The 15,525-nt window shown below is 47.9% G+C and overlaps 1 protein-coding gene across 2 annotated transcripts; it reads right to left on the minus strand.

Moving 5' to 3' along the window:
• Positions 1-6,106: 6,106 nt before the first annotated feature.
• POU2AF3 (POU class 2 homeobox associating factor 3) lies at positions 6,107-14,661 on the minus strand. Of its 2 annotated transcripts, XM_053204132.1 has the most exons (5): positions 13,816-14,661; positions 10,696-13,670; positions 9,699-9,753; positions 8,189-8,418; positions 6,107-6,793 (listed from the first exon to the last, which is right to left on the minus strand). In XM_053204132.1, exons 2-5 carry the CDS (start codon positions 10,699-10,701, stop codon positions 6,422-6,424), a joined length of 663 nt encoding a protein of 220 aa, XP_053060107.1. In that variant the 5' UTR covers positions 10,702-13,670; positions 13,816-14,661; the 3' UTR covers positions 6,107-6,421. The 2 variants fall into 2 exon arrangements, with proteins under 2 accessions (XP_053060107.1, XP_014937761.3); XM_015082275.3 differs by having other exon boundaries at positions 10,696-14,599.
• Positions 14,662-15,525: the final 864 nt, after the last annotated feature.

Below are 15,525 nucleotides of genomic sequence, written 5' to 3' on the forward strand. Positions count from 1 at the left end.
AAGGCCAAAGAGCACGTAAAATGAAGACGCCAGAAAGTGAGCTCTCCCACCCGCCTGGCTCAATGCCTCAAGTGGATGTAAGAAGAATGTCCCCCAGGGAGAGCATGGCAGGAGCTTTTTTAAAGCTTGACACTGTGTTCCCAACCATTGACCAGTCCCTTTGCAGCAAGAAGAAAACAGAAGGAGCCACACACAGAAAACGTCGTAGAATATGAGAATTTCCATGTGATGCCAGACCTGTGATCGCTCCAGGTCAGAACTCACTGATAATAATGATGAACACAGGAGGTGGGGGGAGGATGTTCACTATTGGCCAAGACCCGTGCTTTTAACGAATTTTAAAACAATGTCATTCAATAACCTCATGAGGTTGGAAGAGCTACCAAAAGTGGGGTTTTGTGTTTGTCCCGTAAAGAGTCCTCAAAAATTAGGCACACCCTTTTACCTCTTGCTCTGACCCTCAACCAGCTCTTTTACAGTAGCACATTGTTGACTCTTAACAAACTTATGTGCAATAAAGATTGTTGGACTAAGAAAGTCCACTGCCTTCCCTACTGAAAGATGGCAGTGTCCTTGGGCAGGGTACTTTGCTACTCTGGACTCAGTCTCCTCGCCTGTGGAAAGAAGGTTGATCGGACAAAACCACTGTTCAACCCTGGCTGTGTAGTGGGATCTTCTGAGGGAGTTTAAAAAAAATACTAAGGCTTATTCATAGAAACCTCCATGCACCCGCGATACATGAATACACGCCTGAAGAAAATAGTGAAGACTGAGCAAGGTCCATGGTCTAGTTAGCTCCAGATAGAGGGTGTGCATTGTTTTGTAACTACAATTTCAAAATAAGGAGTTGAAAACATCCTAATGCCCAAAGGGATTGCGATTCATTGGTGTGGGGTTTGGACGTCAGCGTTTTTTACAACCTCGTCAGGTGATGGTAACGTGCAGCCAAGGGTTGAGAACTACTGAACTAGGTGATCTCCGTGTCCCCTTTCCAGCCCTAAAATATTATCAGCCCAATTAATCCCGACCCCTCCTGAAACTATTTAAATGTTCAACTCGTAGGGGTAATTTTTTTTTAAATGCATTACCTGCTGTGTGAAAACTTTTTTTTTTTATTTGTCCTAAAGTTACCCCTTATTTGATGGACCCAAGCTCTTGCCTGCTTCACTTGCAGGCATTGTTATCCTCTGGCCACATCTCAGAGCAGCCGCTTCTCAACTGATCCCTTCCCGGGATTCCGGCTGCTGGTGGGGCCACCGCACGGGCTGCAGACAGCTTCCAGTTTGCCCTGGACCACACGTTCCTGCAGCTGGTGCCACCAGCACTGCTCAGGTCTCGGCAGAGACGGCGAATGCTTCCCTTTAAAGTGCCTTCACTTTATCCTCTGTACCTCTACTCAAAGCTCTATGGGGAACCAGATGTCCTGAACAGCTGGGGTTACTATAGGAGTTGTAATGTGGCAGGGTGCATCTTCAAGCAATGCTGAATGGGACTGTGCTCCCACAGTCTGAAAGGAAAGGTCCCCCAAATTGGACCTCTCACAGGAAGCCCACTTGAGGATGCTCCCCAATTCTTTAAAAAATTTTTTTTGATGTTTATTTAGTTTTGAGAGAGAGACAGAGAGACAGAGTGTGAGCAGGGAGAGACAGAGAGAGAGACACACACATCCAGGATCTGAAGCAGGGTCGGGCTCCCAGCTGTCAGCACAGGGTCCGATGTGGGTCTTGAACTCACAAACCGTGAGATCATGACCTGAGCCAAAGTCAGACGCTTAACCGACTGAGCCACCCAGCTGCCCCAGATGCTCCCCAATTCTTAATCTGGATCCTCTGTCCTCTGATGGGTCCTCCTCTCAGAAAATGCCTCCTTCTTTGCACAACCACAATGAAATTCTTACCTTAGCTCCCCTTTAGGGTGACTGTCACCTAGCCACAAATTGGTCTCTCCCTAGGATTCACCACTTCCCCTCATCAGGACAATCCTAGGACTTGAGTAACCGGAGCAGTGCTCCTCTTGAAATCTGTTTGATCCAACCAAGAATTGCACAGGAGGGGAGGGACATGGTGGCCTCGAAGCTGGGAGGGAACTGGGTGCTCCAGATCCATTCCTGACAGGCTAAGGGTAGATGTCTCCTCTTTCCTATCCAGATGGCAACGAATGGTTCTCTCTCTCTCTCTCTCTCTCTCTCTCTCTCTCACACACACACACACACACACACTCTTCTACATTTGCCAAGGACCAGCAGCATGTTCTCTATCCATTTAATTTAAGCAAGAAAAACTATTTTCTAAGTGGATGCTGATTCCTGCCCTCAATGCATTTGATGCTTAATTATAACGCAAAACTGTGTCCTCTCAGATTTTTTCATCCTTACAACTCCTAAGTCTTGCCCAGAGGCCTATTGGAACCTAAGACATGGGGCCACTTATGCTACCTTTTAAGGCACAAATCCACGTGGCTCTGAAGACCAGAGCTAAAATCCCAGCTCCAAGACCTTGAGGTACCCCAAAGACCAAATCTCCTTCAGGCAGGGCATCTCTGTACCTTCATCTGTAAGGGCCGGGGAGGCAGGACAAGAGTCAATTAATTTTTTGAGAAGCCCTTCCGGACGTTGTGCTGGGGTTATTTAGGGTTTGAGGATTTGGAAATGGTGGTGAGCCCATATTTATTTTAATCCATATTGTTCACAACTTTGACTGGCTTTGATTCCAGACTGAATATATGATTTTTAAAACCATTTCTGGGGCGCCTGGGTGGCTCCGTCGGTTAAGCGGCCGACTTCGGCTCAGATCATGATCTCGCGGTCCGTGAGTTCGAGCCTCGCGTTGGGCTCTGTGCTGACAGCTCAGAGCCTGGAGCCTGTTTCAGATCTGTGTCTCCCTCTCTCTCACCCTCCCCCGTTCATGCTCTGTCTCTCTCTGTCTCGAAAATAAATAAACGTTAAAAAAAATTTTTTTTTAAATAAAACCATTTCCTATCAAAAGGTAGCGCCCCCTTCACCCCCTCCTCACCATCCCCTCTTCTCTATGTGTCGCTCCCCAACATCCACTTGTAGCTCAGGCCAGCTGCCAGGATGTCACCACGCTGGGCCATCGCTTGAGGCAATAATTACCAAATGGTCACTGCCTTCAACTTTGTCTCAGGCTCCAAGGGTTGACCCCAAATTTAAGTTTCCCAAGAATTTGAAAATTAGTCTATGCCTACTCTCCCTGAATTTCTCCCCGTTTTATGTTTTTGAAGTCACATATCCTCTTACCTGTCGACCGCATTTTGAGGGCACATAGTCAACCATGCACACAGTAAGTGCTTAATTAATATTTTGTTGGATTAATTGAATGGTTCTGAATAACAAAATTATTCACTCAGTGACCCTCCCATTTATAATCTTATTAAATGCCTCTGTGGTGTGAGGAGAGGGGTACAGATGTACATACAAGAGATCCAGTTCCAAACAGATGATTCCTCCAGGTATAATGCATGGAAAGTATGCAAAGGACATTGGATGTTCAGACCTCCTGGGTTGGAGAACTCCTCCTGATGACGGGTTGTGTGACCTTGGACAGGCTAACTCACCTCTCCAAGCTGCACTTCCATTGCTGATAAAAACAAGGACAGTGATAGGATCTGTCTTGTGTTGTTGTTTGAAGATTAAATGAGATGAATGCCCACAGCACTGGATCATAGGAAGGGCTTAATACATATAAACTATCATTGTGCTGCTAGGTCCCAGAGGGGAACAATTTGGCCATTGAGTATGTGAATGTTTTCAAGTGTAGACAGAGGACCGTCTATATCAGATTCCACTTGGGTCCACTTAAAAAATGAAGATCCCTGGGTCCTACCACAGACGTACTGAATCGTGCTTTCTCATGCTGAGACACAGGCTTCTGGATTTTATGCGGCTTCCCAGGCATATGCAGAGGAGAGGCACTCCAGCTTGTCCCCGTGGTGCGGGCAGATGTTTTACCTGCCACTCTAGGGCTCCTGAGATGTTCTGTGTGAGCTGTCCTGCTTAAGAGACCAGGTGGGCAGTGTTCATCCGCTTCTTCGTGTGCCAGGTGACCGGTTGGCCCCAATTTCTGGAAAGATCTTAAAGGCCAGTTTAAGGTGGGGTCATTCATTGTGATGCACAGCAGCTCTGTTAGCCCATGTTTCACATTCTTTATTTGTAATCTCTTTCTAGACTAGATGTAGGCAAACGTGAAGGGACATATGAAGAAAGAATAAGAAGCAAGAGGGGAGGTGAATGCTATTAGCAAAGCAACAGACACAGAAGGCACAGGCTAGAAGCAGAGAATGAAAAAAAAGAAGAGAATGACATCAGGAAGAGGATATTTTGGTGTGGCCAAACCAAACGACTGGCCATCTTTGGGTTCTCTGCTCTTTGTCCCTTGGGGACAGCAGGGGTGAAGTGGGGTGGATCGTAGGCAGGGGCTTTACAGCGTCAGAGCAGATGTTTGTTAACAACAGGCCTTTGTCAGTTCAGTGTGAAACTATTAAAAATTTAGTTTTATTGGCATCTCAGAAAGGCAGCAATTGTTCTATTTCCCTGGCACAACGCTCCCACGAGGCAGGTTGCAACTTGCCGTGTTTGCCCAACCCTTAGCGGAGTGCCCAGGGAGGCGACGACTAGGCACGTCATTTTGAAAGCCTATCTGCCTCCCGATAGAAAAAGGCCCCCTGAGGTGGGGGTTTGTCAGCTTCTTCTCCTCAGTCCCCAGAGGGGCCTCCGGCAGCTCTTGTGCTTGGCACCTTTATTATCTGTGGACAGTCAGCCCTTCTGGAGAGCTCTGACTAGCTGTGGGGAGGCACACCTGTGCTTGTATGAGGAAGTCGAGGTTAACGCGGGACGATTTCACAGGTTCCCGAGCAGCCTTTCACAAACGACGGCTCAAACTCTTCACCACCGGAGAGTGCGTAAAAAGCACAGCTTTGGTGTTCTTCAGACCCAAGCCTGGGTGCTCACTGGCTGGGTGACATTGGGTAGGTGACGTGACTTCTCTGACTCTCAGACTGTTCATTCTGCTATCAGTATTGCCTTGAAGATTGAGAGGATGTGTGAGGAAACCCTCAGGCAATGCTGGCACACAGGAAGGGTTTGCAAAATGGTAGCCGTGGCCACTGCCAATGGTATGAATGTCGGTGCCATTGTGCAGAAACTTGGGATGTGGAAAACGCCCCTCCAGGCTTCATTGCAGGGATTAAGTCCTGTGATTTAATGCCCTCAGTGAAGAGGATTGAACAGTAGAGTGTAGCATAGGTAGCTTAAGCAACTGCCCTTCACCTTGAAGGATGGTTGGGCTTGTTCAAGTAGATTAATCAGAGGAAGTCGACTCTGAAATTCAGTTGTAAACAACACGGTCAATCCTATCAACCAATGTGTAGAAACAAATGGCACAATGCGTATTTAAGGACTTAATGAAGACATTTGGAAATACAAGATAACGATGACTTCCAAACTTTGTGGTCCATCAACAGCATGGCGGCTCTCAGGAGAAAAAAGATCAAGTATTTGCCCTTAAAGTTTACAAAACAACACTTTGGGAATGAAGAATTATCTACAGGTTAATATTGCTGTAGGTAAGATGTGCCTTTTGGGCATATTAACATTTCATTGACGAATGTTGGATAGGAGAAGCTAATGATTCATAAATGTCTTTCTCTGATGTTGCCTTAAGACGTACACCCTCATTTGGAGGTGAGGCTGCCCCTCCTTTTCAACCACCACAGCTGTGTGTACCCTCCACCCCCATGGGAGCCAAGGCATCTGGCCACATTAAAATAATTTTAGGGGCACCTGGGTGGCTCAGTTGGTTAGGCGTCCAACTCTTGGTTTTGGCTCAGGTCATGATCTTGTGGTTTCATAAGTTTGAGCCCTGCGAGGGGCTCTGTGCTGGCACCAAGGAGCCTGCTTGGGATTCTCTGTCTTCCTCTCTCTCTGCCTCTCCCCTGCTGGCACTTTGTCTCTCTCAAAATAAATAAAATAAAATAAAATAATTTTAAATTCATGAATAAGCGAGCTCAAACTTTTGAAGACTAATTGGTGATTTACCAGAATTAATTGTTATTATTCAAACCAACTGGAAACTGCTACTGGAGAATTAAAAATATGTAAGCCAATTTTTAATAATACAAAATTTATTAGTAAAAAAAAATTAGAATTTGTTCATTACATAGAAAAGTAACACAGCTGAACATTCCCTACAAAAATGTTAACCGTAAGCACATAGAATAGGAGTGACACAGTGATCAGGTCTGAGGACTTCGTATTAATGCCTCGTGAGCATCGGAAAATTGAAAATGGTGACATGCAAACTGGGCTTGTGACGTTTTGTCAATGGGTTGGATATTTCGAGTTGTCATTTGGGGTGCCCGAAAAACAGATATAGGTATGCCATGTTCTGAATTACCGTAACTGCCATTAACTATAGCAGATGTCACAGTTTGTCCCCCTCTTATAGAAATCGCTGGTGGCCGCTGCAGAGGGGGCAAAGTTCACGTAGTCTGAGCTGGGGTAGGAAAAGTACTCCGATGCCCTGACGGGGTCCAAGTGTTCTGCCTCACACGACGCACAGTAGCAGACGGAGGTGCCGGCCGAGGAGAAGCAGTCGTACTGGGCGTCCGGGGGCAGGTGGGCATAGGAGTAGTCTTCGGAGGGGAAGCCACAGTTCCTGGTGTCCAGAGAAGGGGGAGAATTGTAACTCTCTGGAGCATATGACGGTAGCTGAGCCGGCGAGTAACTGTAGTCTAAGGAACCGGAGAGAGTGGAGGAATCAGAAGGCGATCCCGGGGTCTAGAGAAAACCAAGGAACAAAGAGCTTGATACTTTAGACGGGATTAAAAGAGCTGCACGGAGTGGATTTATTAACTCAGAGTAAGAACACTGGGGGGAAGAAATATAACACAACAGAACACCCAACCCAACCCAAGTGTGCAGAAGTAATTTAATTTGCAGACTGCATGAGTTCACAACACCTTATTCTGTATTTGCCTATTTCTTCCCCAACAATAAATTGCCTTGCTTCACTGGCCTCCTTTGTTGTGAACCATACTTTAGAGGATGCTTTGTTCTTAAACCACAAAATCCCATTGTGCGTCAAGTCACCTGCACGTCAAATCTTGCCGTGTGCCCCAATATAAGCCGCAGGTGGCACCTGGGATGTTCCTCCACACCCTTGACTGTGGACAGACAAGTGAGCGTGCACAGGCAGAAGTGAGATCTTCAACAAGCCAGTGTCTGGGAGACTCCAAGACGTGACTCATAGTCACTACAGTCTTGTCCCCAGAGGAGAAAGATACCTTCTGCTTTCTCATAAGCAGGGCTACAGTTATTACTGAGAAAGCCTTCTTTGGAAGCCAGAAGTGAACTGGATGACTGGGGCCCTGTGTGCATATTCCTTGGAGTTAATTTCCTAGACCCTGAAAATTTAGTCTGCTACATTTTGACAAACCAAAAGAAAAAAAGTATTTGCATTAAAAAAAAAAAAAACAACCTTGCTTTTTATGGTTTTAAAAAACTATATGAGTATCTAAAAGACATCTCAAACAATTGGTATCTATTAATGGCAACCTTACTCCATTGTAAATGGTACCGTATTTTCCAACATTTGAGGTTCATGAAGAATAGACTGTCCAAATTCTTGGAAGGATTAAGGCTTCTTTTTCACTAGCCATCTCAGACCTAAATGAGTTCTTGTGCCTACACCAGACCAAAACAGGCACTTAGGAGAGCCAATTCAGTGCCAAAAATGAAACAAAAACCCGTTACTGGAATGAATGCCAGTTTCATACTGTGTAGACGCAGCCTTAATTCCATTTTCAAGAACTCAAAATCAAAAATCCAAGGACTGCTGTTTAAATCAATGATTTCCAATTAATAGATGTCTTAACTACAGTTTTTAAACATTAAATCAACACTGTCAGGAAACCTCTTTTTATTGCCACCCACCACTTACTTGGGCATGGCCAACTTGGGAAATCACGATTCCGCGTGTATCCAAAGCTTTGCCCCCTGCGATGTGTGGTTATTTTGACCCCCACTGAATTTTAACTGGTTCTCTGCTTGTTTCCTGGATGATTTCCTTGTTGATAGTGTGATTTCTCACGAGATGATGCAAACTCTCTTACAAAGCATTACCACCCCAGAGTAAGCAACAGTCAGGTTTTGTAAAGAACTGAGATAAATTACCAGGCTCTGGCTAACGCAGAAAGGGGCGGCTTGGAAGCTGTCAGGGAAATAGTGTGGAGCACTTTGCGCGGAAGTGAGCGAAGGGTCCAGGTGTGTCTCTGTCTGAAGGTAGGAATCAAAGATCTGGTTGAGGCAGCTTGTGTTTTCCTCACAAGAAACACAACTGGAAAATTCTCGGGGTTGAAAATAACTGGGTGTGGAAGAAACCGGTTCAGGCTCAAAACACAGCCCTAGAAGAGAAAGGAATACGCTTTTTGTTGTTGTTGTTGTTGTTGTTGTTGTTGTTGTTTAAAAATTGCCCTTACAACTTTGAATAGAATTCTCTCCTATATTCTGAATATTTATCATGTCTGGGGGGAGGGGCAGGGGGACTTAAGAAGTTCTAGAAAAGTAAATAGGCAGGCAATTTGGATTTTTTTTTAGTTGCCTTAGTGAATTCAAATCCCAATGGAATAAATCTGGTTAATTATGTGGAAAGAGGCTGTAAATGTGGCCAGGGCACAAAATAAAACAATGACAATCCAACCTGAGTCCAACTGTCATAGTCAAATAATGGCTCAAGGCTCTACTTTCTTGGACTATAAGGCATCAACATCCCATTTGCAGTTCAAGTAAACCTCACCTCTCAGAAGTAACATACAGAATTGCATGAGGCTTTAAGAAAACTTCTGATGCCATGGGAAACAATTCTCTTGATTTTGTGTTGCTGCCTTTCTAAACTTTCACACTTATTCAGTAACTTAAATTTTGAGGAGTGATACAAATAGCCATGCAAATAATACAAACAGATACCAAGAACGTAAAGTGAATTAGTGGTATTTGTTACGAGTTACAAAAAGCAAAAATATTTTCTTAGTAGCCATGTTGACGTGATAACAGAATTAAAATAAGTTGTCAGCTACCAAACAAGAATAATTCTGAGAACAGGGCTCCTCTTCCGTTTTTTTTTTATTAATAGGCTCGGTTTCTGATTGCAATCTTTCAATGCTCAAGGAAGATAGGTTTAGACTGTGTTCACCAGAGGACAACAGAACCCTGGATTTTTGGAAGTCTCACTGTTCCTTCAGGCTAAGCTACAGTGGCACCTTCAGTAGGGTGCTAGCTGTTGGATGGCATAGGTAGTGCAGTTACTCGTATTGGGCTGAGAAAGCATATTCTGGAACCTGGGGGGGTCCTGCATTCAGCAGTACACTGAAAAGGATAACAGGTTCCTGAAAACAATGCTGATCTGTTAGTCAAGTTTAGTTCCTTGGAGACTGAAGGAGCCGGAATAAAGGTGGAGATAGACTCTTGGGACAGAGCAGGAAGCAGAGAATAGACGTCTCAGAAATGAGGACAAAACCGTGCCCTTGTTCCCTTGCCGGGCTTGCATCTGGAGGCACGATGCGATTGGTCGGATTCCAATTAAATGGTGGTGCCTCTCTTAACCCCTGAATCAAGCACCTGAAAGGCTTTTGAGAGGGACTTTTGGGAGAAGTTTTGAGGGAACTGTAATGCTGGCTGTACTGACCTGCAGGAGATGGCAGGACTTGGTCTGAAAGGCGGACGCTGTTGCCTCCGGACGGCTGCCAAAGCAAGAACGTGACCACAGAGCAGAGTGAAATCAAAGCGCTATGAGGGGAGAGCTAAGACATTGTCACATGAACTTTATTGCCTTCTCCTCTAAGGTAAGCCAGATTCTTTCTTCTAGAAGACAGTGGCTGTCGTTACGTATGACCAACGTTACATTTTATTTAGACTCAGTTTTTGTTTGCTTTTTTTTTAATATCAGATTCTCCCACTTACATTTTAAAGGTTAATTTCAGTAAAAGTGAATGTAAATGATTTTCATATTACAGAGAAATGGAACAGTTTGAGACTGCTCGGCAAAGAGCTTTTCTATTAAACTATTTAATTTAAAATGAGTAAGACCTAACCTTATTTAGCCCCAACTATCTATGACTTCATCCATCGTCTTCTTCAAAATTTTCATATATTCTCTGGCTGCTTAGCCTTAGGAGTTTTGTGTTTTTTTTCCCCCCAAAAGCACGCAATTCCTAACTTTGCTCATCCTGGGTTAGCTGAAAATATTCCCATGTGCTTACTAGCTATGAAATAGTAAAACAGAAAATATTTTTCTTAAATCTGTAGTCAGTGAGCTGAAGCCTATCTGCCCTCTAGGTCATGGTCAGTAAGTATTTAAACTCTTTGTATGTTCTGTACTCCTTTCTGTAAGAATTGCTTTTTTCACGACTATATCTAAATGCTTGAAGTTTATGAGATTATTCCTTTTGAACGGATCATTGTATTGAGCAATGTAGGATTTTCTTTTCCTTTCTTTTTCTCTTCCTCTTTCTTTTTCTCTTTCTTTCTTTCTTTCTTTCTTTTTTTTTTTTCTTTTCTTTTCTTTTTTTTTTAAGGTTTCAGATGGTGGCTTTAAAGTTTAAAGGGACCAGCATTGCTCTGTGATTCTGCACTGGGAAGCCTCGCTCACCACACCTCTCTCTCGGATTACAGGGTATACTTACTCCCATGCACCATGTCACCCAGAGACTGCACACTCAGCCACCGCTGAAACAGGAGGTGGTGTTAATTTTGAAAACGATCCATGCTGTAATGTCACGAACCAGGAAGCTGGACTCCTTCACTAGCTCTTTATGCAAATATTTGACTGCAGCTTGAGCTGAAGGACTTGGAAGGAGTGGGTTTTAAAAAATCTGCTTCATTGTGGAGCTCTCCTTAACCCCTTTCCTCCCCGGGAATGGGAACGGTCTGTTTGTCCGCCTGCCCACATTATCTCCCTCAGGTATGTTTACAATCTCCTACTCGATGTTATCTTTCTGGTCATGGGTTCCCTTTCTACTTTGCTCCAGGAATACAAAGACAGACACCGTTCTCTTCAATTTCAAACAGCACAAAAAGCCACAATCTACAATTTATGAAAACACATCGAGGCTGTTTAAAAAAAAAGTTAATGGTTGAAAAGGGTAAAATCTCTCTTTTGATAAATACTAACTCAAGTTTCCCTTTCTCCTAAAGGTAAAAGGTGTGTGTGTGTGTGTGTGTGTAGGGTTGTTTGTAAACTGACCTGGCCGAAATAAGTTTTTTTTTTTAATCCAGTTTAGAAATCTGGCATAAACACACTTCGCCTGGCGTCTTGTTTGTGACCTGACATCTGCCTCAACCTATAACTTCCATTCACGATTGCTTTCTTAAAATGTCAAACTGTGGCTACTATTCTGCCTTTATAACAAATTAAGATAAATTTCTTCCTGCTTTGTATATTTGATAAAATTAACTCTGTTCTTGGCTCGAAGCTTCCCGGAGGCGTCCTTTCACTGGAGATCATCTCTGCTAAACTAAAGGGTCTACACCGGGAAGCAGGCATACTCTGTCCCCTGAGTACACCCTCACAGCTTTCCTAGAATCCCAGATCCTCCCGCTGGCTCCCAGTGAGGGCTTTTACATCTGGCACTCATAATGAAATCATCTGTGTGCTACTTCTCCGTGCCCGTGAGGGCATGGGTCGATATACTCTTCCAGGAAGTGAAGGAGAGCAGGCTTCGCTGTGCATGTTCCTGCAAGGCAGTGGTTCAGAAGTACGGCTTTGTTATTTCTCAGGGGTGGTGGCGGTGATTCAGAAAAACTTAGACAAATCAAACAGCTCCAGGAAACAGACACTGGTCAGATACACAAGCGAAATGTTCTACCCTTGCTTTCATTCCCGCAATCAGCTAACAGGGGCACAGTAGTCAAACCGGCCTGTAAGAGGCCAGCCGCAATAAAAGCACCGTGCCGAAAGGGGGTTTCTCTGGGGGCATCGAAGCAGAATTCTACCATGCCCCCCACACTCCTTAACGAAAGCTTATATTTTGTGGTGAACATCCTGATGAGTTTCTTTTTCTTTCACAACCAGAAGCATTTCCCAGTTCCCGTGTTCCTGTTTTTGTTAATTTTATAACCATCTCTGAACTGAAGGAATCGAGAGCTGAGGGTACCAGATTCCTGCTCAGCGCAGCTGGACATGTGGAAGGGTGAATTTAGGGAGCCAGTAGGTGGGAAGGTTTTTGGTTTTTTATATGGAGAGTAAGAAGACATTGGTCCTGTTTTTTAGCTCTGCCTGTAGTAACTGTACGACTCTGAACATTAGCTGTAACAGAGGCATGCAGATCCTGATTTATTTACCCCACCTGGTTGTTACAAGAACTAAATGAAATAATGAGTGCGCAAAGTGCTTTCTTTTTAACCACTGTAACCCGCCCCCCCCCGCCCCCCCCCGCCCCGCCGCAAATGGAAGGAAGCTTCATTGTGTTAGCTAAAATCCTGTACGTGGAGGTACTAACCTCTCCAGTAAATGTAAATTTTGCTGTGCAGGTTGTATCACGGCAGGCCCACACCTGAACTCTAAACTCTAAGCAAAGGGAGTGAATGGACATTACTGGGTGGCCGGCTTTCAATTCTTGGCTATAATTTTATTTTAGTTGCTTTTTGCAAATAATAATAACGACAGCTAACATTTATCAAGCACTTGCTAAATGAACGTACTCTTTCATTTCAAATAAAGTGCTTTATTGTATGCTTTATAACTCATTCAGCCCTCATAAAATTCTATTATCTCCGGCTTAAAGATCTGCTCAAGGATACGCTTGCACCACGGAGGAGCTGAGATCTAAACCCAGCCTACTGGTTCTAGAACCCATGCTCATCACTTCCATATCGCTTGCCTCTTCCCACAAAGGGCCATTTCAGGAAGTCGTGCATTGCACACAAAGAGCACCAGGCTCAAAAAGCATCGTGGGGAGGATGCCAAAAAGCTGGGGACGGGACCAACCCTAACACTGGCAATGTGGGCCCATCTGTCATATCCCACATGCACACCCAAAGCAACCCACAAGCGATTGCATGACCAAGGGCTGTCAGCAATGAATGGCCCTATGGTGGAGGATAACCCCACCTAATTTATTTGGTTCTGCTGCTGCCCTGAGCACTCCTAGCAATACTATCTGCTTTGGAAAGTATATAAAGTGGCTGGGTACCCTTACGCCTGCCTCATATCACCTCATGATAACCTGGAACTGCTTAAGGATTTACTACATATTAAGGAGGAGGTTCTATACCCCAAGCTGTCTCTTCTGCAGATACATGGCCCGTTTGTGCTGGGAACTTTCTGTGCCTGGTGATTTACAGATAAATGACCTTAGAAGCTGGGTTTCGTAAGACTGGGAAGCAGCGGGCATGTCCACAGAGATTCTCTCCTTGAAGGGCTCCCTAAATGAAATGAGTTTCTGGGAGAGATTTTCTCTCCATGTGTGAGGGCACATACAACTGTCTTCCTACCCGAATAACCACCTACTTACCTGCTGGCTGCTACTGTCCCTGCACCAGGTCAACAAGCCCTTTGTATTCAACTGTGGTCAGTGAGGGATGGGCTCCCCTGAAATCCTGAACCCCACGACATGCCCCAGCTGTGTGTTGTGGCTTCCTGTGCTGAGCTGGGAAGAAGCTGGGCACAGAAGTTATAAAGGCAGCTTTGGAAGGCCAGGTCTGGGGTTGGTGGCCGAGCGTAGGATGGCCTCCCACATCTTTCCAGACACACGGTTAAGTGAGGCCGAGCACTAGGTGGGGAGTAGGTGAGGGGTGATGCTTACGGTTCCCCCGGAGGCTGCCTGGTGCGCCCTTCTCTGCTGCAGCAACTCCTTCACCGTTATCTTCACCCGGACACCTTGATACACCTTCGGTTTTTCTGGGGAAAGGCGACTGAGTCAGTGGTCAAATGTGAGGTTTGGGTGTAGACAGGGGTCGGGGGCAGGGGGTCCTCTTATAGACTATGACACCGGAGGCCAGGTTTCTAGGTTCCAAGAATGCAAAGAGAATGCTACAAGACAGGTGGGAAGGGACCCCAAAAGTCTCCGACCTGAGAGGATGAGGAGGAGCTGGGCAGGTTTCGGGGTCCCCAGTGGAAACAGAATCTATGGGAATCTGTGGGGCCACCCACGCCAGGCTGGGCCCTATCCCTAGGCCAGTAGCACACAGGTGTTTCTGCTCAGGAATGCGGACAGCAGTCTAGGGAAGCTCACCACCTTGGCTAAAATAGGGGGACCTCGGGCTCTGGGCCCAGCCTGCCGCCGGGGAGAGAGTATTGCGGGCCTGGGAGGGGCCCGATGGCCAGAGCAGGGACGGCTGCTCTGATCTGGAGCCGGGGACCCAGCCCACTCCACTGTGATGCTGTGCGGAAGCTCTGAGTCCCTATCTTCTCCATCAGGCCAAACGCGGCTTCTGGGGAGGCCCCGACCCCTCGTGCCCTTGGTCTGGAAGCCAGCCCCGGGGCGAGCGGCGGGCAGGGGGCGGGGGGAGGGGGGGTGGTGGAGAGAGCTGTCCTCGGGCTGCTGAGGGACCTGCTCCACCGACCTCAGTAAAGGGCCCAGGCCCGGAGCACTAACCCCCTCCCGTCTTTTTCTTCGGCCTGGTCTCCCTCGCCCCCTTTCTCCGCCTTTCCCCCTCGCCATCCTCTCCCCCTCCCTCCTTCGGCCCCCGCTCCGGCTCTCCCTTCCTCCCGTCCCTCCCCACCCCCTCCCTTTCGGGTGCAGGCGTTTCCCGGCGGCGCACGGGGCCTCCGGCCTCGCCGAGCGAGGCTCCCGGGGGTGGCGCGGCCCGCCGGGAGTCAGCCCCGCGGAAAGGGCCGCACTCGGGGCCGGCGGGGCCCGGCCGGACTGCGCGGCCGCCGGGGAGGCCGCGCGGCGGCGGAGCGCCGGCGGGGAGGGAGCCCGGGCGCCGCAGGCCGGCCCCGCGGAGCCGCAGTGAGTAGGTGGGACCGCGCGGGGCCGGGCCGAGCCGGCGGGCTTTGGCGGTCGGGGGTGGCCGCGGGAGCGCCCGCGCCTCCGGCCCTGACCCGGACCCAGGAGGGAGCGCCGGGGCAGTCGCGCGGGGGAGGGGCCGGGCCCCCGGGCTCGCGGCGGCCGCTCGAGCTGCCCGGGCGTCTGGCGACAGTGCCGCCAGCGCCGCGCCTGGTCACTGCGGAGACCGCAGCCGGACAGCCGGGAGCCCCCGCGCCACGTCCCGGGAGCCGGGGGTCTCCCCGGAAAAGTGGGCTGCGCCGCTCGCCGCGCAGACCCAGGGCATCCCGCGCCTGGCCCGCGAGGCCCGGGCGCCGCGCCCTCTGCGCGGCCCGGTCTCCCGCACCCGCCGTCCCCGCGCGGCTCGCAGCCCGGTGGGCAGCGGGTCCAGCTCGGGGGCCGCAGAGGGGGCCGCCTCCGCCCGGCGCCGTGCGGCCGGCCCGCGCGCCCTTGCTCGCGTCCCGGGCTCACCGCGAGCCTCTAGCTCCCCCCGTCGCCGCTTCTGGGCACGCAGAGTCCGCGCCG

The sequence above is a fragment of the Acinonyx jubatus genome, chromosome D1 (genome assembly GCF_027475565.1).
Source record: "Acinonyx jubatus isolate Ajub_Pintada_27869175 chromosome D1, VMU_Ajub_asm_v1.0, whole genome shotgun sequence".
Lineage (NCBI taxonomy): Eukaryota > Metazoa > Chordata > Mammalia > Carnivora > Felidae > Acinonyx > Acinonyx jubatus.